Source organism: Microcaecilia unicolor, chromosome 5 (assembly GCF_901765095.1).
Source record: "Microcaecilia unicolor chromosome 5, aMicUni1.1, whole genome shotgun sequence".
Classification (NCBI taxonomy): domain Eukaryota; kingdom Metazoa; phylum Chordata; class Amphibia; order Gymnophiona; family Siphonopidae; genus Microcaecilia; species Microcaecilia unicolor.
The window spans coordinates 269,479,467-269,502,401 of record NC_044035.1 but is presented as its reverse complement, the minus strand read 5'-3'; the positions used below and the strand labels follow the sequence as shown (position 1 = coordinate 269,502,401).

The 22,935-nt window shown below is 44.1% G+C and overlaps 1 protein-coding gene across 4 annotated transcripts in view; it reads right to left on the bottom strand.

Annotated features, from left to right (window-relative positions):
* NECTIN3 (nectin cell adhesion molecule 3) overlaps positions 1–10,876 on the bottom strand; it is a 231,461-nt gene extending 220,585 nt beyond the window's left edge. For 2 of the 4 annotated variants that reach the window (XM_030204185.1, XM_030204182.1), the window contains exon 1: positions 10,683–10,840. In XM_030204185.1, coding sequence (XP_030060045.1) covers positions 10,683–10,794 — 112 coding nt within the window. In that variant the 5' untranslated portion in view covers positions 10,795–10,840. Of the gene's footprint in view, positions 1–10,682 lie in introns of all 4 variants that reach the window. The other 2 variants (XM_030204184.1, XM_030204183.1) reach the window with 2 other exon arrangements.
* Between the last annotated feature and the right edge of the window lie 12,059 nt (positions 10,877–22,935).

Here is a 22,935-nt window from a genome sequence, read left to right as displayed (position 1 = left end):
TTTGGACCATCAGAAACAGCAAATAAACACCACCACAGTATACAACTACTTTTATGTTCACTCCCAATCCTCATTGGTCCTTTTTATAAAACTACTAGTAAAAAAGGCCCGTTTCTGACACAAATGAAACGGGCGCTAGCAAGGTTTTCCTCGGAGTGTGTATGTTTGGGAGAGTGTATGTGAGAGTGAGTGTTTGAGAGTCAAAGTGAAAGTGTGAGTCCAATCCATGCTCCTCTGTCACCTGGCCCCTCCATTCATCCCTATCCAGCAATTCCGCTGTCTCCCTGAGGCCTGCCCTGCAATCCATATGCATCCATGGCCATCTGTCTCCTCCATTCATCCCTATCCAGCAATTCCCCTCTCCCTGAGTCCTGCCCTTCCAATCCATGCCCATCCATGCTTCTTTGTCACCTGGCCCCTCCATTTTTCCCTATCCAGCATTTCCCCTCTCTGCCTGAGGCCTGCCCTGCAATCCATATCCATCCATGGCCATCTGTCCCCTCCATTCATCCCTATCCAGCAATTTCCCTCTCTCCCTGAGTCCTGCCCTCCCAATCCATGCCCATCCATGCTCCTCTTTAATCATCATGATATTGGACCCACTGCCAACACGGTCAGTGTTTCGACACTTTCCTCAGGGTAATGGTCCGTTACATTATTCAGTGTTCCATACAAGCATGTTGGAACACCGAGTAAGATAACGGACCACTACCTTGAGGAAGGTGCCTTCGGAACCAATTTCATCCTGTGCTTATCTCACTGTTTATCCTATGAATTTTGAATGTCTCTCCTTATATGTCATCCCCAATTTCTTCATGTAAACCACACTCTTTTTCTTGGGGGGGGGGGGGGGGGGGAGAAACACAAAAAAGAAAAAACCCCAAAACGTTCGACCCAGTATTCTACCATCTTGTTTTCTTCTATACCTTTCCTTTTAAAAGTTCAGAAACCAAGTCAATCACTAGCATTCCTCTTGTCTACTGATGGCTTTAGATACCCTCAACCCAAGCAAAATGTTCTTATACTTATTCAAAAATCTGCACAGCATACTGATTTTGTGATCTTTATATTATGCTTTTGATACAACTAACCACACCACTTTTCTATATACTCTCTCATCACAAGGCTTCTTTAGTTTTCTGTTGGCTTGGATTTCTAAATTTCAGTTCAGATCCTAGTACATTCTTTTTCTGTTCAATATAAACAGTTAAATTGCTGACAAATCTGAAGAATACTTTTATAGGCCCACTATTCTCTCTAAAAAACATTTTTTTCTAAAAGTACCTACCACTCCAACAAAACTTCTATGTTTTGTTTAGCTGCTCTGCTTCAGTTTCTTACTAGTTTTCTTCTTCTCAACTGTCTTACTATGGCAGTGTTAATTTGTTTATGGGCATGTCCATGATATTACTGAACTCCTCCAAAGTCCTATTTTTCCCAGGCTCCACCAAGGCCCCTTGTTATCCACCTGATTTTCTGTCAATTAATTCTATAAACCTTTCATTCTGACGCTGGGCCCGATGCTGCCTAGGTAAGAACATGAAGCACTGCCATACTAGGAGAGACTGAAGGTCCGTCAAGCCCAGTATCCTGTTTTCAACCGTGGCCAATCCAGGTCACAAGCACCTGGCAAGATCCTAGAACAGGAAAATGTAGCTAGTCACAACCAGTGGCCGATAAACAAAGGGGATTGTATACAAATGAGTTGCACGAATCCCCTTTTGTGCTTCGGTCAGTGTTTGCAGATCTGACCCCCCCACTCCCCGGCACCCTAAGAAACAAATACCTGGGGGTCCAGTGGACCCTCAAGTCTCCCCTCCACTCCCCCCCCCCCCCCCCCACCACAAACAATCCTCGGTGGTCCAATTTTACTGTGTTGACACTGTACCATATCATTATTACTGCAATTTGCTTGTTTCCATACGTACCCTGTGGTTCTAATTGTATGCTATGCTGATATGTAAGCATTATTGGTCACTGTCATTTTAATTATAAATTGCCTGTGTCCCATTATATTTGCTGTATACCACATTGAGTGACTGATTAAAAGACAGTAAATAGACTTTAAAAAAATAGCTTCACCCTTCTGTATTAAAGTACAATACTGTGCATCTCCCCCCCCCCCCCCCCCCCCAACTACAGTGACCTGAAAGCCATCTGTAGCATGGTATAAAACAGCATGAGCTCCTGCAGCGACTTAACCTCTTCAGCTATTATAAAAACCAAAAATGCAACATTAGCTTGCAAGACTTCAGAAAACGTACAAACTTTTGGAGACAAATGAACTGTGACACTGCTGTTTGTGTCAATAAGACTAGATATATTCAACATCACACCACTTGCAGTTCATTTAAGTAGTAGCCCATTTGCTATGTTACTTTAAAACTTAATTTTCTGCCAACAAAAACACATTTTTGTACTTTCTCATTTAGTTAACATTTTTGGCATGATTGCATTTTATTTTGCAAACAGCCTAGTCATTTAGTGATGGATGATATATCAAATTAAGAATCAATAAATGAAGTAAAATCCAAGTTTTGAGAAAGGAGAGTGTAAGACCTAAAGACAAAGGATGTTGCCCTTTTTGCAACATGAGCAAGCAAAAAAGTGTTAAGGTTTTCCATATTGCTCTCTCATTTTAGACAAAAATATACTTGTGTCAGAAAGACAGCTGCACTACCTCTGCCACCAATTATCTTATCCGAAGAGTTCCAAATCAGCTTCATTAAGCACTGTTTTAAGGTATCATCAAAAATGCCAACTTCCTTTGAACACACATCTACTAAATCAGAAGTCTCAGCTACCATTTCATTTAACAGCCCAGAAGAAAAGTTATATTTATTTGGTTTATAAATACACAATGGCCCTAAATTATCACTTATACAAAACCTAAGGTTGTGTAATGAATGTACAATAGCTAGTCAAGCACCCAATTCACAAAATGACTGGTTATACAACTATTTCAAATCTAATTGACAGACACCCACAGATTTTTATCTTTAGCAGGGATTACATTAGATGCTGGTATCCTCCTTTTAAAAAGTGGAGTACCGAGACTAGCACATGTGTACATCACACTCTCACAGATGATCAAAACCCCGCGCTGTTCCAAACAGCGCTCCAAAAATAGCGCTGGAACAGCGCGGGGCGTTATTAGACCTACGATCAGAGATAATTGCATGCAAATTTAAGCAAGCAATTATCTCTGATAATGGGGTAGAAGTGCGGGAGAATAGTGCCTGAGCATGCACTCAGCACAATCCTCCCACACTTGTTTGACAGGTCTGGGCTGTCAAAAGCCCAAACCTGTCAAACACAGGGGCTGGAGGTCCATGGGACCACCAGGCCCCAGCTACCCCTGCCACGAGCACCCCGATGATCCTCCCCAGGTTCAGGGAGGGCTGGAGATCCAGTGGGTGCATGCTAGTTGCGATCAGAGCCCTTGAGCACGTTGTTTCACATGCTTGAGGGCTCTGATCATGAGGCGTTAGCAAACGCCGGCGCTAGTATGGCGCTAACAGCCTCCAGCACTGGCGTTTGCTTCTGATCATCCCCCTGTCAGATTCATTGAGCTCAGAATATCATTTGCTCGAACACCATGAAACATATTATGAAATATAAAGCATGACAGGTGTATACTGCATAGTAACCAGTGCCCTCTGTCTTGAGTAGGACAACTGCAGATTCAGATAAACAGTTTTCAAAAGTTCTCTAATGCTAATACAATATACTGAAATTTGAAAAGCAAATCTGACAATGAGGACTTTTTTTTTTTGCTCTGAAGTACCAATCATAAAGGAACCTTCATCTTTCTCCCAACTTGAAAGCAACTGTGTTAGAACAAACATATTTGTATTAGCTATTACCTATACAGATATACAGCATGGAGAGAAGAAAAAGAAAGATGCACTAGTGACCAACATGCCAATGGGTCCCACAACAATTCAACCAATGCTAGTTTTCTTACTAGCCCATTTTCAGAAGGCTTAAAAACTTATAGTGCGGCTCCCAGCTCACCAAATAGTACCTAGAAATATAGTAGCTCTGAGAAAGACATGTCATTTTGGAAGTGACATAAATGCCATATAACCCCCCCTATAGATATTATGTAGTGAAAACTAAAATGTTTATGTTTATTAACAAAACGTGATTTATTGTCAAAATTGGACTGAGCCAAGACTAGGCAATGTACAATTAAAATAAAAAATGCTTAAGAATGAAAAGAACTTCATTTCCAGACAGAAAAGGCTTCACAAATATACCAAAAACAGGGACCGGGAAAAGAGGGGTGGGGAAAGGGTGCAACAATTGCCACTCTCAATACACTTTCCAGCAAATTAAAGGCACCAATTGTCATAAAAAAAAAAAAAAGAAGAGTTTTCAAAACAATTTTGAAATTTTTTTTAGAGGACTCTGAGCAAAACCCCTGAGGCAACCCATTCTACAGTGCAGGGGCCAAAAAGAAAAAGGCACTGGAGCGGGTCGATTCCCATTGGGCTCTACATAAGGGAAGGAGAACCGGGTGATGATCATTTAAAGAGCATAGAAGATGAGCTGGAACGTAGGGAATGGCGAGATTAAAGAAATAATCCAAAGAGAGATTACATATTGACGTGTATTTTCAGAGCAAAATTCCATAGGTTACTATGAGGCATATTTTCAAAGCACTTTGGAAGGCTAAGTTCCATATGTTTCTATGGAACTTTGGGAGGCTAAGTGCTTTGAAAATAAGCCTCTATGTAACCTTGTAAGTCTAAGTGCTTTGAAAATGAACCCTACTGTAAATATCTAGGGGCTCATTTTCCAAACAAACATCCAAAAAATGTCATCAGGTGGCAGAAGGATGTTTTTTTTTTCTCAAAAACATGCAAGTTGCAATTTTCAGCATTGCATAGAAGAGCATAGAAAATGAGCCGGAACGTAGGGAATGGTGAGATTAAAGAAATGATCCAAAGAGAGATTACATATAGAGGTGTATTTTCAGAGCAAAATTCCATAGGTTACTATCAGGCTTATTTTCGAAACAGAAGGGTGCCCATCTTTCGACACAAATCGGGAGAGGGGCGTCCTTCTCACAGGGTCGCCCAAATCAGCATAATCGAAAGCCAATTTTGGGCGTCCTCAACTGTTCTCCGTCGTGGGGACGACCAAAGTTCATGGGGGCGAGTTGGAAGCATAGCGAAGGCGGGACTGGGGCGTGCTTAACACATGGGCATCCTTGGCCAATAATGGAAAAAAAAAGGGCGTCCCTGACGAACACTTGGCCGAGTTTACTTGGTCCTTTTTTTTTTTATGACCAAGCCACAAAAATGTGCCCTAAATGACCAGATGACCACCGGAAGGAATCGGGGATGACCTCCCCCTACTCCTCCAGTGGTCACTAACCCCCTCCCACCCTAAAAAATGTTTTTAAAAATGTTTTTAAATTTTTTCCAGCCTCTATGCCAGCCTCAAATATCATACCCAGCTCCATGATAGCAGTATGCAGGTCCCTAGAGCAGTTTTAGTGGGTACTGCAGTGCACTTCAGGAAGGCGGACCCAGGCCCATCCCACCACAAACCCACATCTAGGTGCCCCTTCATCCCTAAGGGCTATGATAGTGGTGTACAGTTGTCGGGAGTGGGTTTTGGGGGGGGGGGGGGGGCCTCAGCACACAAGGGAGCTATGCACCTGGGAGCTTTTTCTGAAGTCCACTGCAGTGCCCCCTAGGGTGCCCAGCTGGTGTCCTGGCATGTCAGGGGGACCAGTGCACTACGAATGCTGGCTCCTCCCATGACCAAATGGCTTGGATTTGGTCGTTTCTGAGATGGGCGTCCTCGGTTTCCATTATCACCAAAAATCAGGGACGACCACCTCTAAGGTTGACCTAAATGTTGAGATTTGGACATCCCTGACCGTACTATCAAAACGAAAGATGGCCGCCCATCTTGTTTCGATAATACGGGTTTCCCCGCCCCTTTGCGAGGACGCCCTCAGAAAAACCTGGGCGCCCCATTCCATTATGCCCCTGTATGTAACCTTGTAAGTCTAAGTGCTTTGAAAATGAGCCCTACTGTAAATATCTAGGGGCTCATTTTCAAAACAAACATCCAAAAAATGTCATCATGTGGCAGAAGGATGGGGGGTTTTTTTCCCCCAAAACAAGCAAGTTGCAATTTTCAGCATCTCAATTTTAGATGTTTTGCTCTACAGTCTGTCCAAATTTCAAGGGGGCATGTTTTAAGTGGGAGATGGGTGCCATCAAAAAGACATTTTTCTGCACTAATGGAATAAAATGAAAACGTCTAGGTCAAAAGACCTTCTTGACTAGACCTGTTTCAATCACAACTAAGTGACAAAAAGGTGCCCTCAAATGACCACTGGCGTGATTAAAGCATAAACCCCCTTTACTCCTCCAGTAGTCACTGACTCCCTCCCAGCCTGCTAAGATGCAACAGTGACAGTGACAGATGCATTACTGACAGCTTCAGATACGATAGCCATTCCTATTAAAGCAGCAAGCAGATCCCTGGAATAGCCTAGTGGTCAATGTAATGCATAGGGATAGAGCTAGGGAACCAAGCCCATATCCCACCCTGATACACTTGTGGTTGAACATGTGATCTCTCAAAAATACCTAACGTACCTACATATAGGATGGCACCTTCAGACATAAGGGCTATTGTAGTGGTGTACAGTTGGGTACAGTAGGTTTTTGGTGGATTTCAGAGAGCTCACCATACAATTTAAGGGGGTAACGGTGAGATGTCTACCTGGGACCTTCTATATGAAAACCAGTGCAGTGCCCCCTAGGTGCCCTACTGCTCTGCTGGGATGTCCATGTAACCAGTCTACTAAGAATGCTGGCCTCTCATACATCCCAATGGCTTGTTTTTGTGTATTTTTCCTTTGGACATTTTTTTCCCCTGAAAATGGTCCTAAAAGAGACGTACTGAGAACAAAAACATCTCGCAAATGGCCATTTAAAAAAAAAAAAAAAAGTAGGGACTTGTTTTGGTTTGAAAATGGCCACGTTTGCTACTGAATTTCTGGACATTTTTCACAAAATGTCCAAAATTGGATTTAGACTTTATATCAAAAACACCCCTCCACATCTAATTTGATTATTGTGGAACTATTTTCACTGTGAAGTCAGAACACTAGGAACTGCAAAAATCTCACTGGAGCCAAGCTTCCGAAAAGTAAATAAGCTTTTGAATTCAGATAGGCTACTATTTTTCTGAAGTCACAATAATGGCAAGACATCCCACATTTCATGTAAGTGTGACATTACCAATGTTCTTTGGGGAGGGGGGGGGGCTGTACTTAAATTTACATGTTATATAAAGAATGCAAAGATACTGCAAGAAGACAGTGGAGTGGTCTTAGGCAAGTCACTTAACTCTCCACTGCCTCAGGTACAAACAGATTGTGAGCCCTCCAGGGACAGAGAAAATACCCAGTGTACCTGAATGTATCTCACCTTGAGTTACTACTGGAAAAGGAGTGAGCAAAATGCAAAAATAAATAAGAGACCTCTTGCTTATATCTATACAGATCAAACGATACAGAAATTGCATTATGTGATAAAACTATTCATAGGTTTCAAAACACCAACACCATCTTCCTGAGTTTACATGCCAAAGTGTACATAAGGTCAAGAAATCACACTTAAACAGAATGCAAATGCATACAACTCAGTCCTTCAAATAGGATAAAAACAAAGGAATCAATGGTCCAGTAGCTGAACAAAACTATGTTAGGTACCCCAGCAGGAACACTAAAGATGTAGTCCATGAACAACAGTTGCAAATGTGCATCTTGGCAAACACTAGAACTATAACACTCAGTCAACTACTGGCTTCCACCATCCCTCCAGGCATCACATAAAAGCTTTCATTTTGCTTTATTTCCTAATGTATGTTCTAACCAATTAACTTTCATACGGTTTTACTGCTCTAATATAGTTAATAGTAAGTCACCACTTTTGACAGAATACTTAAGAGCTGAAAATTTAATGACGCTGCTTTTCTATTTAATCACCATCAGTTCAAGTTCTATGAAAAGAATTTTCAACAACTTGAATCAAGCTTCCTACTTATGGATCTGCAAAGTCAAACAGCAGAAACTAAATGCTTCACCTTACAGTCCCAAGATTCTTAACATGATTAAAGTCATTTTGCAGTCTTTTGTCCCAGGAACACATCAAGTTCTCTCTTACATCGATAAAGGCCTATTTCAATATACTCTATTTAAGATTAAAGCAGGATTGAATTTGTAAGTAAAGCAGTTGATAGTATATGCATAACATTTTTCTCTCACTTACAGTACCTCATTTACTCCAAAGTCAATTGAATAAACTGAACAAAAGCATAAAATCTTGACATATGCAGAAGGAAATCAGGCCAATACCAACATAGCTTTCATGCAATAACATCTGTCCCACTTTTTTAATAAGGTATTTATGTAGGACTGTGTTTAATTCAGAGAGCTCAACCAAACCAGATTGATAAAACTAGTTTCTTTAATCATCACCATAGTTTTGGCCTAAGTACACTTTCCCTAGATACCTATGCCGTGCTGAGTGAAGACATTGTTTGCCTTCACTCAACGTGTAATTAAACTCTGAAATTCGTTGCCAGAGAATAAGGTAAAGGCAGTTAGCTTAGCGGAGTTTAAAAATGGTTTGGACTGCTTCCTAAAGGAAAAGTCCATAGACCGTTATTAAATGGACTTGGGGAAAATCCACTATTTCTGGGATAAGCAGTATAAAATGTTTTGTACTTTTTGGGATCTTGCCAGGTATTTGTGATCTGGATTGGCCACTGTTGGAAAAGGGATGCTGGGCTTGTTGGACCTTTGGTCTTTCCCAGTATGGCAATACTTATGTACCTTTGTATTGCAGGGCAGGCCTGTTTCCTTCCAAGCTAATCAAAATATTAGGAATCATTCTGTATTGAAATTGTTGTTTGTTTAGGATGTAAACTGCTTTGAGTTCATATATGTGAAGCTTGGCATATAAAAAAAACAAAGTGTAATGCAAGAAATGAGGCTTTTTTAAAACTTCATTTCTATCTTACAGATTATATTTGTGATTTCTGTTGTGTAAATTGCTCTGAGTTTTGAATTGAGACATAATTCATAAACTGAACTAAACATTTAAGTGCCAAAAGCCAAGAAGGTAACCCATGGAAGAAAATATTTAAAAATATCTTCTGTATTTTAGTGCTCTGAATCTTGAAGGAAAGAGCATCTTAACACAAACAATTTTTTTTTAATATGCTTATAGTTAAAGATTTATTTTGCTTTAATACAACCTTCATCCAGGAAGGTGAATGAAAAGTCATAATCCAATCCACTGTTAGAGGTCCATATAACCATCCAGTGGCTTCTATCCCTTTAAAGATGACGGCAAAATGACCTACTTAAAATGTCTATTTTTTAGGTTTTTATGAAATTTGGCTTATGGCATGCTTTGAATTTCCTGGTGAAAGCTAAATATCCTGTTTAAATTCTCTCCATATTCAGACATCAAGGTTTCAGTCACATTCCGGCTGCAGCTATTACAATACCATCTAGAACGGTCTGAAATGTTGCCACTAAAAAATTAGACGACTACCTACATAAATTAGGTTTTTCCTTTTGCATCCCAGTCCAAGTAGGAAAGTTAAAAGCCACTTAAGAGATTTTTCTCCAAATATTGCAAACTTAACATTTCAATTTCAATTGACCAAATCTGAGTTGCCGGACAAGATGTGAAAAGTTCTCTACAGGCAGGAGAGGTTATAGTTCACCCTACTAGTAGTCACCTAACCCCAGGGGATGACCGGCAGGAGGCGGCCACTCCACGGACTTAAACACCATCTCCATGGCGGCAAGAGAAGAGTCTCCGCGCCGCACCGTTCCGTCGCTCTCGCCAGGCGCCACTCGTGTGCCTAGAACACCACGAGAAAAAAGCCAGACATCAGGGGAAGCGCCCCGCGTCCCCTGGCATGGTCCGATTAAAAATCAACAGAGGGCGACACGCGCGCGCCCCGCGGCCGTCAGCAGGAACCAGCCAATGAGGGTCAGAGGTAGGGCGCGCGCTGCCTCCTCATACTGAACATTCCTTCTCCTCCCCCCCACCCAAGAGAGGACACCTACACTGTCGTCCAACACCACCCCTCCCTCCATGCAAACGAGGAAGAGGAGGCACGGCTGACCGGCGGTACTCTGGCACCCCTTTCCCCAGGCCCAAGTCCGCCTTCTCTCCTTTACCACCCTGGAGTGACCTGATGTAAAACTTTATCTGAAAACGGGACAGCGCGAAAGCACCACAACATTACGCTTTAGTCCCCCAACCCCTTCCCCGCAACGTGAACACAATCAGCACGCCACCACAATAATACCCGCAACATCACTGCCTGCAGTGTCCTTAATAGTAGCGACTGCAGCTCCACAAATCGCGCACCGTGCCAGCACACGCCAAGAAATAACGGTCCTACCCACCATGAGTCCCACTGCCCTCCTACCCTGCACTTTCCATCCCTCGCACTCCACTTTCAAATAATTCCACCACGCCGGCAAACTTTACAGAGACAGAGGCGAAAACTCCATGCGAAGAGCGACAGCTCACAGCCAGCGCTGAGATTTGTGTCGGTAACTGAGTCCAGTCCAGCCACTCTCTCCGTTCTCCTCCATCTGCTCATCGGACTTTACTCACCGCATAGTCGGTAGACCAGCAACAAGAATAAGGACTTGCAGCCAGTGCAGAGTCGCTCCCTACCCCCATGGGGGCGATTCCCGGCCATGAACACCGCCGCCGGCAGCAGCATCGATCCTCCCTCCACCCCGCTCCGCCAGCTACTAAGCTCAACTCCGGCCTCCCTCCCAGCCCGAGCGTGGGGAAGGAGGAGGAGGGGGCTAGGACGCAACCACTCAGCCCAAACTGGAAAGGGGAGGGAGGAGGAGGAGAATGAAAACAGACGAAACCTACCTCTCTAAACTCCTCCATTTCCAGCCCGGGATAGAAGGGTCTTTGGCAACAGGAGCCGAGGAGGTGGGGGCAGGAATTACCCAGTGTGATGCCGTTATTTAGGAAACAGAAACCTAGAGGTGACTTGTTCTTCTCCCCCGCACACGATCTCCTCAGCTCTTCCAGTCTGTTTCTCCTTCCCTGGAACTGGTAGCCGGTTGCTGGAGCTCTCGTACCCTGAATGCTGCCAGGGGAAGACTCTTGGCCGCCCAGATGACGGGTTCATAGAGGAAATATAAACAGGCGCTCACTAGGAAGGACTTGGGGTGCTGCTGGATATAGGAAGCTGCATTTTCTCGCAGCCCCTCCATCTGAGAAAATGCTCGCCTTAGAAATCCTGGCAGGCAGCAAAGACTTTGGAAAGATGCAGGATGCAATTTTGTCTGATCGACGGAGAAATCGCTTTCTCAATTTCACATTTTGATGTGGTCGCTTTGCATCCTCCTACTATATTCCCCCCCCCCTTTTTTTTATCCCCAACAAATCATTGTAACGATCATATTTCTGTTAGCGGTCTGAAAATAGTTTTGTTTCCTTGTGAATTCCTATCTGTAACGAGTACCGAGCACTGACTGTAAGACGGTAATAATTATGACATTGATAAATGTGATTCGGTATATTGTATGAATGCTACACATAAGAACCACATAGCCAGCATAATAAAAAACAAATCTTTAAAAAAAAAACTTACTTGGATGCTTGAACTATCAGACGTTTTCAGAAGCAAAATCTGTTTCGATGTTGAAGCTCTCCATAAATCGTGACTTATGAAATGACTGGGAAGCATCGGTGTAGTTTGCCTGCTTGGTGTGTGGAAGGGGGAGAGGGGGCAAATGGTAAGGAAGCCTATTTTGTGATGGCATTCTTTTTTTTATTTTGTTTATTTTATGTATTGTAAACCGCTTTGATCCTCTTGCTGGAAATCGCGGTATATCAAAAGTTTTAATAAACATATTGGCGGTGGGACAGGGGAACCATTTCATCATTAATACTCGCCACACCTGCGCACTCCAAATTACGCCCGTGTAAACAAAATTACTAGGGCTGTACATTACTGATGGCTGAAATTCATGGTGGAAATCAGTATCTCGGAATTAATTAATTGTGACATGGAATTTATGCCAGCTTGAATAAAACAAAGTGTGACATAACGCCCTCACCCACAGCCTTTTAAATCACACGTGAGCAGGTTGAGCAACAGGCTGCTGACCTAACTCAGCAAGCCTGACAGAGTCTGCCGAGTTTGCAGTCATCTTGGAATAAACAAGCTACTGAACATTTTTGCAACCATCTAGATTTTCTGCTAGCGAAAATGATTTTAAAATACTCGGCTAAGAGGAAGCCCTTAGAGAGATCTATCATGTGCATTCTGCTTGTTAGGAAGGAATTCTCTTCAGAAATGCTTCCATACTACTACAGCTTGTTCCTGGCCTTCCCCCATTATTATAGACAACTTATGTTTAGGTAATTTTAGAACTGGCCTCAGATGCTTAAAATAGAAAAAAAAATAACATCAAATGAATGCAGGAGTTCCTCTTAATGGTGAGCTAATGTCTTTGGTATTTTAAAAAGCTGTCATTTGAAACCAGATTCTGTTTTCCATAGCTTGCAGTAGGTTTTTAACAATGCATGAACTTGTCACTTTAGGCTAGGCCTTTTCTTAATGACCCTTAGAAAACTACCATTAATCAATAGTGTACAATTTGGACATGTATCTGGAATGCTGTTTGGATGGAAACTGATACTGTATTCTGGCTAGGATTATACATTGTTTTACAGTTTAGTTGTGATGGCCTTCAGTCAAATGTGAGTCATATTTAAATGGCTCTGTTGATGGACCTGTTTTATTTAAATTAGATTTCTTTTTTTATCCCAAGAAATCTAATCCAGAAGTACCAAAATATCCTTGTTTATTTGGCATAATGTGGAATAAAGCAGCTCATAAAAATCATCTATAATACCTGAAGATTGGAGGGTGGCCAACATCACACCAATTTTTTAAGAGGGTTCGAGTGGTGATCTGGGAAACATCAAACATGTTTTATAAAGCAGTCCAGAAAAAAAAGCATAAAGGGCTCTCAAGAATGGAACAAGTGGACTTTATTAATGACCTGATTTTAGCCAAGCAAATTTTGCCTTATCAGTGTGCTACATTTTTAAAAGTTGAAAATAAGCATCATCAGCTACAACTACGCTATCTCTCTCCTTACATTGAGAAGGTGGGTCATCATGGTGTGACCCACTGTGACACATCAAGGCTGGATTACCGTAATGCACTCTGCATTGGTATGTCAAAGAGTTTGCACCAGCTCCAATTGACAATGCTTCAGCACAGCTGATAGAAGGTTGCAAGCAATGGGATCACATCACATTATTTCTTTAAAACCTTAACTGGCTGCCAGTACAATGCAGGGCTAGATTTAAAAATTGTATGTCTGATCTTCAAGGTTCTTAAAGGAAATGAGTCAAAGTACATGAAGAACAAGATGTATTGTAAGCCACACTGAGCCCGCAAATAGGTGGGAAAATGTGGGATACAAATGCAAATAAATAAAAATAAATAAATAAATGTCTCTCTAATCACCTCCAAGTTCACTAAGGTTCTCCCAGAGAATATCCATAATCCCAACTGCTCCAAAGGAAATCACATGATACTAGCCAATGAGCCTTCTCCAGAGGAGCTGCCACACTTTGGAATGCAGTCCCAGAAAAGCTTTGCTTAATACAAGTCTATCTCTACTTCAGGAAACAGGTGAAAGCTTGGCTGTTCTCCCAAGTCTTTAATGGAAGAAGCAAGTTAGTAGCTAGTCGCATACATGAGGACTAACACCAGGTTCATGTGAGATCATTTTCATCATCATGAACCTTTTCTGACTCCAGAAGCAATTTTTTTCCTAAAGTTAATTGCCCTTATTTTCGGTCTAACTCTGCTTACACCCTATGTTATCTATTATGATTTTTAATGTGTGTTGTGCCGACATTGTAAGAAGCATGCTAGGTTATAATCCCCCAGATTCTATATATAGTGCCCAAATTTGTGAGTGCGCCCAAGACGCATGTGCAGTTTAATTGAGTAACGGTCCCTTAACTATCAATAATTGGATGTTAACCAATTATTGATATTGATTGGCACTCATTAAGATTTGCATACACATCTAGCTGCACACTAATCTGTAAAGCATGGCGCCTAATCTGCTAGCACTCAAAAGGGGGTATGGCATGTGAAGGGGTTCCAAAATGTTACACCAGTGGTGTAGCTACTTGGGGCCACAGGGGCCTGGGCCCCTGTAGATTTGGCCCTGGCCCCCCTACCGATTACCATCTCGACCCCCCCTCCCGCCGCCAACCCGCCGTCGCCTAACTTTGCTGGCGGAGGACCCCCAACCCCCGCCAGCCGAGATCCTCTTCCTGTGTAAGGCTTCGTTCTGTTGTCAGACTCACAGAAACAGAACGAAGCCTTGCAGCTCAGCTGATCTGCAAGGCTTCGTTCTGTTTCTGTGAGTCTGACGTCCTTCACGTACAACGTGCAGGACGTCAGACTCAGAAACAGAATGAAGCCTTGCACCAGAAGAAGAGGACCTCGGCTGGCGGGGGTTGGGGTCCCCTGCCAGCAAAGGTAGGCGGCGGGAGGGGGGTCGAGAGGGTCGGCGGCGGGGGGGGGGGGGTCAAAGTTGATGCTGGTGGCGGCGGCGGGGGGGGTCAGCAATGGCGGGGGTCAGCGGTGCGGGGGGGGGGGCTAACATGTGCCCCCTCACCTCGGGCTCTGGACCCTCCTCCCGCCGAAGTCTGGCTACGCCCCTGTATTACACACATAAGTATAGAATGCAGCCTTAGCATGCCTAACTTGGTTTTAGCAGGCGTAAGTCTGGTGCCTAAAGCTATTGCAGGAATTGGCACTAAACATGATTCTATAAAGGACATGTGCCCTTTATAGAATCATGTTTAGTGCTGATTTTTTTCTGGCGATGAATATAGAGCGCCATTTATGGAATCCAGCACAATGTGTACTGTTATTTGAATACTTTTACTGCTGGAAATGTCTATTCTCTGAGGACAATCAGGCCGCATTATTCTCACATGTGGGTGATGTTATCCGACGGAGCCCTGGTACAGATACTGAATCACTATCACTAAAGACAGTTCTATCAGTGTCTCACAGCACATGCGCTGGTGCCTTCCCACCTGACGTTCGAGCATAGGTCCCTCAATCTGTTTTTTTTATGTGGAGCTGAGAGGACGTGGTGTTCTCCTCATGCTGCACTTTTCAAAACATTTTTTCGCTATTGTGAGTGCCTTCCTTTGTGAATCATCTTCTTTTTAAATTTATTTCTCCTGTTTCCCTTCCTCATATTTTTCTCCAGTTTTTTTTAACTTTTTTTGGTTTCCTTTATTTTTTGTGAGAGGCAGCACTCTTAGACCACAACGCCAACCTCAATTTGAATGCTCCCCTTTTTAAATTGTTCAAGATTGAGGAGTTTATTTTAGCCAAAAAAGTTTTTTCAATGTCCCAGAAGGCTCCCAGTAGCTTCAAGCAGTGCACTAAATGTCGCCACGTTATTTCACTCACAGACCCGCACAACTGGTTCACTGGGTGCCTTGTGCCAGATCATGACCCCTCTGTGATCTTTGTCTTCATATGCAGGCCAGGACACAGAAAGTGCGATTGTCTCAACAGGGCAAGTTTTTTGTTTCTTCAAAGGCCAGACCACAGCTTTGCGCAGTGGCAGTCTTCGAAGGCCAGACCGTTGTCTTGGGCACCGGCAGCATCAACCTCCATGGTTGCATTGACACTGGTAACCACTGGGTGTGCATCAGCATTGAGTGGTTCTCCACCTGCCTCAACACTGGGCGCTGTTAGCAAGCCCCGTGACCATTCAATATTGGATCTGACACCAGGGAGATGCACGGATTCGGCAGCATTCTCGTCAGCACCGGGGGGATCGAGGCTGTATGCATCAGGGTTAGCCTCGGTCCTCCTTGATCCACAGTGCCGAGAGCACCAGGGCATCGGACTCTCTGATACCCGAGAAGCACCAACATTGAGAGAAGTGCTCCTTCTCCTTGGAAGAGGTGTCGGTGCACCAGTCATCGAGTAGCCAGGTCCCCATCACTAGTTCAGCACCAATGACTTTGCAGACTGCCTCCACCCTGGCTCCCATGGCTTTTTGCCAGTGTCCACCCTGGATAAGTGTTTCTGGAGCATGCGCCAAGAGGAGCTGGCGCAATGGCTGCAGGAAGCTTCTGCTTTAATATCAAGGGTGCTTGCACCCTCCAGAAAAGCCGCAGGCCCTCTCTGAGGCTCACCAATGCCAGTGTCCAGAACATCAACACTGGCATCTCGCAGGGTGTCAGAACTGAGGTATGAGCAGGAGGAAGCTTCCCTGCAGTCTAAGAGAACGGCTGCACCTTGATGCTCCTCGGAGCATGGACGTCGTTTCACTGGATTGAGGCCAGTGCAGACTAAGTCTCCTGAGTCTCAAGAGGAAGAAGAGTCTGACTGGTACCACTCATGGGTATCAGACAATGATCCACATTACTTCTTGGAGGAGGAGTCATTTGGTATTCTTTTTGATCCTTCACCTCCTCAAGAGAGACGAAAATCTCCTCCAGAAGCTTTCTCTTTTACTGTTTTTGTCAGGGAGATGGCTGCAGCCATCCCATTTAAGTTGGAGATGGAGGAGGAGCCCAGGCAGAGATGTTATCTGTCTTGGGCTATAAGACTTCTCCTAAGGAAGGGATCACTGTGCCATTGCACCCTGTCCTTAAGGATGTATTGATGAGGAACTCTCAGTGCAGTGTGATAAGGAAGAGGCTGTCCTACCCTGGTTAGGCCCCTAGAGGGCGCAGTTCCCCTAAAATGTCCAGGGAGAAGGGCTGGGTGAGTCACTAAAAGGATTCAGTAAGGGGATGTATAGCGGGAGGTCACTAGGACCGAGGAGAGTCCTGGAGGAGGAAACAGGTGCAGCAGGTTATGGGCTGGGTCCTGTTTAGCCATTAACCACTTAAGACCCCACCAGAATGTGGGGGAGTAAGGAGAGCTAGCCGCTGCAGAAGAGAGCTGGTAGCGGAAGCAGGAAGATCCCCATGAGAAGTACTGGCTGAACCCTTTGGACTGGTGGTGAACTGTGTGCAAAGCAAAGAAGCTGGCTGGGGTAAGAAGGCCCTAGATTGTCAGGTATAAGAACTATGTGTTACAAGGAAGGACTGTGTGTCCAGGTTACAAGGAAGTACTGGGTGTCCAGGTGCTTAAGCTGGAAGATTGAACTGAGTAGGAAGAAATGTTTAAGCTGGAAGAACTGTTTAAGCTTGTAAAAGTGTTTTAAGCTGGAAGAAGTGTGCCCAGGAAGCGGGAATAAAAGATTTGTATGAGAAATATCCTGTTGATGAGACCTGACTATGTTTGCCTTTTTGAGAACCAGGTCACCCCGAGTAGAAAGGGGTAGGATACTAATTTGCATAAATTCTGCATACTGAGAACCAGCTCACCCTGAGTGAAAGAGGGACCTGGGATCCTGAGGTGGGAGCTTCCTCTTCACAATAGCTTCATCATTTTCACAGCAGGTATTTCTGGATTGAAGAGGGCTCAGTTGCTTCACCACTCTTTGGTGGTTGAATTAAGAGCTCTTGGTTGTTGGCCCCCCCCCCCCCCCCCCCCCCCGAGGTGAGAGGCCAGAACCTTAGATTCATTTTTTTTGTTACATTTGTATCCTGCACTTTCCCATTCATGGCAGGCTCAATGTGGCTTACATGGGGCAATGGAGGGTTAAGTGACTTGCCCAGAGTCACAAGGAGCTGCCTGTGCCTGAAGTGGGAATCAAACTCAGTTCCTCAGTTCCCCAGGACCAAAGTCCACCACCCTAACCACTAGGCCACTCCTCCACTCCATTTGGGAGGAAACGTTTCAGGCTTTGCTTGTTGCCCACATCCAGTCCTACTAGCTCTACTCAAACCTTTACTTGGAGTCTCATCCTGTGAAGCAGGCTGCCGAGCTTCGCCAGTTGGCCGATAAGCAGATGGAGTGTCATCATTATTTGGCCAGGGGCACTTACAATGCTTTCGATACTGCATCCAAACTCTCTGGAATGGGTGTGGGGATGCGCATACTCTCATGGCTGTGTGTCTCTGATCTGGAACAGGCTGTTCAAGAGAGGTTGGTGGATGTACCTTGCCGAGGGGACAACTTATTTGGAGAGAGAGTGGAAGAGGTCACTGATACTGTCCACACTCTCTCTTGGCAAGCTCCATCTGTTTCTTCAACAAGAAGATTTTAGACTGGGCAGAGGTGTAGGTCCTACTACTCTCAAAGGCTTAGATACTAGCCTTCCGCTTGGTCTACTCAGGCAACTCCAGGCCCCTGTTCCAGATCTCACCAGCCCCATTCCAAGAAATCCCAGCCGGTTCCCAAGTCAAAGCAGAGCACAGGGTTTGACTGGCTTGAGCAGAGCCATGCAGAGAGTATCCATTCCAGGTGACTTACAGGTTGGAGGGAAGCTCACTTTTTACCACCACATATGGCTCCTTATAACCTCTGACCAGTGGATGCTTCAAATAGTCCATCTCAGCGACCTCCAAATTACTCACCGAGAGTGTCTTACATCAGCTTACAGCACAAGCAAGTACTTGTACGGGAGACCTCCGCCCTTCTATAGGCCTGAGTGGTTGAACCCATACCACCAGGGGAGGAGGGGCAGGGATTCTATTTTAGGTACTTTCTTGTGATCAAGAAAATGAGGGGGGTGGGATTCTGGCCCATCCTAGACACTGAACAAATTTGTGGTGAAGAAAATGGTCAGGATGATTTCCCTGGGTACTCTACTTCCTCTCATTCAGGAAAACGATTGGCTATGCTCTCTGGACTTAAAGGATGCCTATACCCACATTTTGATACTTCCTAGTCACAGGAGGTGTCTCAGATTTTGAGTAGGGAGACCCCACTTCCAGGATTGTGTTCTACCATTTGGCTTAGCGTCTGCCTCAGAGTTTTCACGAAGTGCGTAGTGGTAATTGCAGTATCCCTACGCAGACTGGGAATGTATGTGTTTCCTTACCTGGATGATTAGCTGGTCAAAAACACATCTCAGAAGGGGGCAATCGAGTCAATGCAGTTGGCTATCCAGGTTCTAGAACTACTGGGGTTTGTCATAAATTTTCCCAAGTCCCATCTCCATCCAGTACGACAATTGGAGTACATAGGATCGCTACTAGACACAGTTCAGGCTCTGCCCTTCCTTCCTCAAGCAAGAGCGGATACCTTGGTAGCACTTGCCTCACAGGTCCGCAGCAGCCAGCAGGTTTCATGGGCTACATAGCCTCCATAGTGCATGTCACTCCAATTGGTGGGGTGCTCAATATTGTGTTTTGAGTCACTAGGCACAGGCAGCAATGTTTTCAGTCGCTAGGCACTGGAGTCCTGCAGAGCTTGCCTGTCCCTCACTATTGGAAATGTGATAGTGAAACAGCACCACCCACTGGTAGGCGTGTAGGTGGAAGACAGTCGCTCAGCTTAGAGGGAACAGTTGTTCTCACATTGGTGCACATCGTATCACATGCAGAAAAGTTCTCAAATTGGGTGAGCTGGGCAGAAGACTACTGGCATGAAGGGTGCATGTAGACATTAGAAGTAAAACTTTGGTCCACTAGGATCACTGAGCTAACCAGATGGTAATTTTTATTATCTTGGTACAGGGATGTCTGTTTTGCAGATGATTATTTATAAAGAGGCACCAGGCCTTGGTGATTACCCTCTTTATCAGAGCTGATTCTGCTGGTGCCTTACAAGAGATGGTCAGCAAAGATTATCACATGCCAGTGTCAGTGTGAGTCAGTCTGACTCTGTAGGTTTCACAGCAGAGAAAGAAAACACAGATGTTCCTTGGAATGTCAGTGTTCAGTGCTGCAGGAAGTCTTGTAACAACCATGATAGTATTGTCCTAAAAAGATGGTTCCTGGCCAAGTCAGAGTTTGTGTCATAGGCCTCAGTTAGGCAATGTAAGCCTTATGCACAGAAACAGGTATGGGCAGGGCTGCCAAGAGGGAGAGAGGGAGGGCCCAGCACCGGGGTCTATCTCCTGCTCCTGTGTGTGGAGACCAGGGTGATTGTGTTAATGCGAGAACCCGGTCTTGGCACACAGGAGCAGGAGAGTGACAGACTGAGGGAGGAACAGATGCAGGAAGGTAGGGGGTGGGGGCAGTTGTGGCCCGAGGGGGGGCGGCGGCAGCCCTGCCCTGGGCCTGGCTTTGTCTCTCGTTGAAACTGGGTATGGGCAGTATATCCCACTACAGTCTGATTAAAAAGAACTTCCAAGTATACCTTGATGTGTTGCTTGTATATATTATACCTTATAAACTCTAGAAGGAAGCCCTCTTTGGCATAATGCAAGTATTAAACTAGGCACTGGTAGTAAATTTGAGAGACTGAGATATACCCTGACTTATAAGTGGCGTTCATTTCTGTCATGGTATGTGAACAACTAGCTCATTTGGAGATATTACCCTTGGAGAACATGGTGATCTCAGAAGCCTTCTAACCTTTGGAAAGCAGGCTAAAATTAGGTGCCTGGTGAGAGCTATAAAAGAACATAGGCACCTAACAGTTGAAATACACACTTAGATTATGGTTGCAAGCACTTACGTCAAACACAGAGCTGTTCTAGTTTATTTTATTTGTACTTCATGTACCGCAGTTTGGCAATCCATCACTGTGGTTTTTGACATATTAGTAAAATAAGTAGAAACAGAAAAAGTTATGCTATTTGAGGTCTCCACAGTGACCAAAAATAGGAAAAGAGCCCCTATGAAAAGTCCAAGAATACAAGCTGGAGTAGGGTATGACACAATGACCTCCAGTAGATGGGTAGATGAGAATACACACTTTTATTGAGCAAGCACCAAAGAAAGGACTCGACACAGGGACCATGTTTCGGCGGAAAACCCGCCTGCCTCGGGGGTCACTGACACAATCTGTAGAGATCAAAACGTATGGTGCTCTCAAACATGTGAGGATCAAAGTACATCCAACATATAGTCTGCAAGTCTTGCCGCCTCCTACAAAACATGTCCAAGAAAAAAGCATGTTTCATATTGGCGCTTGCTCAATAAAAGTGTGTTTTCTCATCTACCTGTCTACTGGAGGTCACGAAAATGATAAAGGGGATGGGACGACTTCCCTATGAGGAAAGGCTAAAGTGGCTAGGGCTCTTCAGCTTGGAGAAAAGGCAGATGAGGGGAGATATGATAGAGGTCTATAAAATAATGAGTGGAGTTGAACGGGATACATGAAGCATCTGTTTACGCTTTCCAAAAATACTAGGATTAGGGGGCATGCGATGAAGCTACAAATTAGTAAATTTAAAACTAATCAGAGAAAATATTTCTTCACTCAACCTGTAATTAAACTCTGGAATTCGTTGCCAGAAAATGTGGTAAAGGCGGTTAGCTTAGCAGAGTTTTAAAAAGTTTGGACGGCTTCCTAAAGGAAAAGTCCATAGACCATTATTAAATTGGACTTGGGGAAAATCCACTATTTCTGGGATAAGCAGTATAAAATGTTTTGTACTTTTTTGGGATCTTGCCAGGTATTTGTGACCTGGATTGGCCACTGTTGGAAACAAGATGCTGTGCTTGATGGACCTTTGGTCTGTCCCATTATGGCAATACTTATGTACTTATTGTGTCAACCCCTACTCCTTCTTGGATTTATTTGAGGTCTCTACACCTGTGTCCACTGGAGATTCCACTGCTGCCTTTATCCAATGATATTAAGAACCAATTGCATCCTGAAATAAAAATGTTTTTAACTGCTTTTTGAAACAAGTATATGAGGCCTCTAAGCATAAATAATGTGGTAACTGAGTCTATAGAAAATAACCTACAACACTAAAAATGGAGTCTCTTGTTGATTCCAAATGAATGTGTTAAAAAGAAGGCACCACTAATAGATTCTGTTGAATAATCTCAATGATCTGTTGGGTCCTAAATGTCATAGATACAATGTGTAATTACAATATTATATAAATTATGCATGTTAAGTGGGAATCCCGCCTATGTGTATGCCCCACTTGCAAATATACACTATGATGCTAGTGCTTACCACAGCTTAAAAGGGCTCACCACGGGTCATGCTGAGGCATCCTACAGTAATTCTGCAATCTGAGTGTGCAAACTGCATGCTGAAAAATTATATTTTTTTGCAGAGGGGCATCTAGGACAGAGAGTGGGCATTTCTGCGCTAATCAGTTAGTGCATCTGCATTACCATTCGCATGATTAGTACATGAGCCCTTACTGCAGCGTTTTTTAGCCAGTGTGCTGCAGCAGCTCCCCAGGTGTGCCACGGGAGTTTTCTGTTGCTCCTGTCCTGTCCCCAGCCAGCAATTTGGCATTATAAGATTTCTTCTGTAGTAGTCGGCGGCAGTGGGCATTGATTCAGGCAGCCTGCTAGCGCCAACCCCCGAGTCTTCTCTTTGATGTAATTTCCTGCTTCCACATAGGTAGGAAGCATCAGAGAGAGAGGTCAGGTTGGCACGAGCAGGCTTTCTGAATTGCTGCCCACTGCTACTGCCAGCCACTGCCACTGACCACTACAGGGCAAAACAGACAGGCTAAGTACCTCAGTTTGTGTACCCAGATACCATGACAAAGTTAATGGAACCTTCATACTAATTCTACTGTAACTTGGCCATACATTGTTAAGTAGCTCAATTATAATGAGTCCTCAGGTTTTATGTGTGTTCCTGTGGCAGTTTGCTAGTTCTTATCAAAAAATCCTTAAATAAAATAAATAAATAAATTTTTACCAGATTATTACATAGTGAAAATTGTGTGACATTCAGATTGTGTCCATTTGGTATGATCTCATTACTTTGTTGTTACAGGGATAGATCTATAAATCTGTGTCTGGTGGGAGTCTATTGTACAGGAATTTAGACCAACAGCCCTACAGA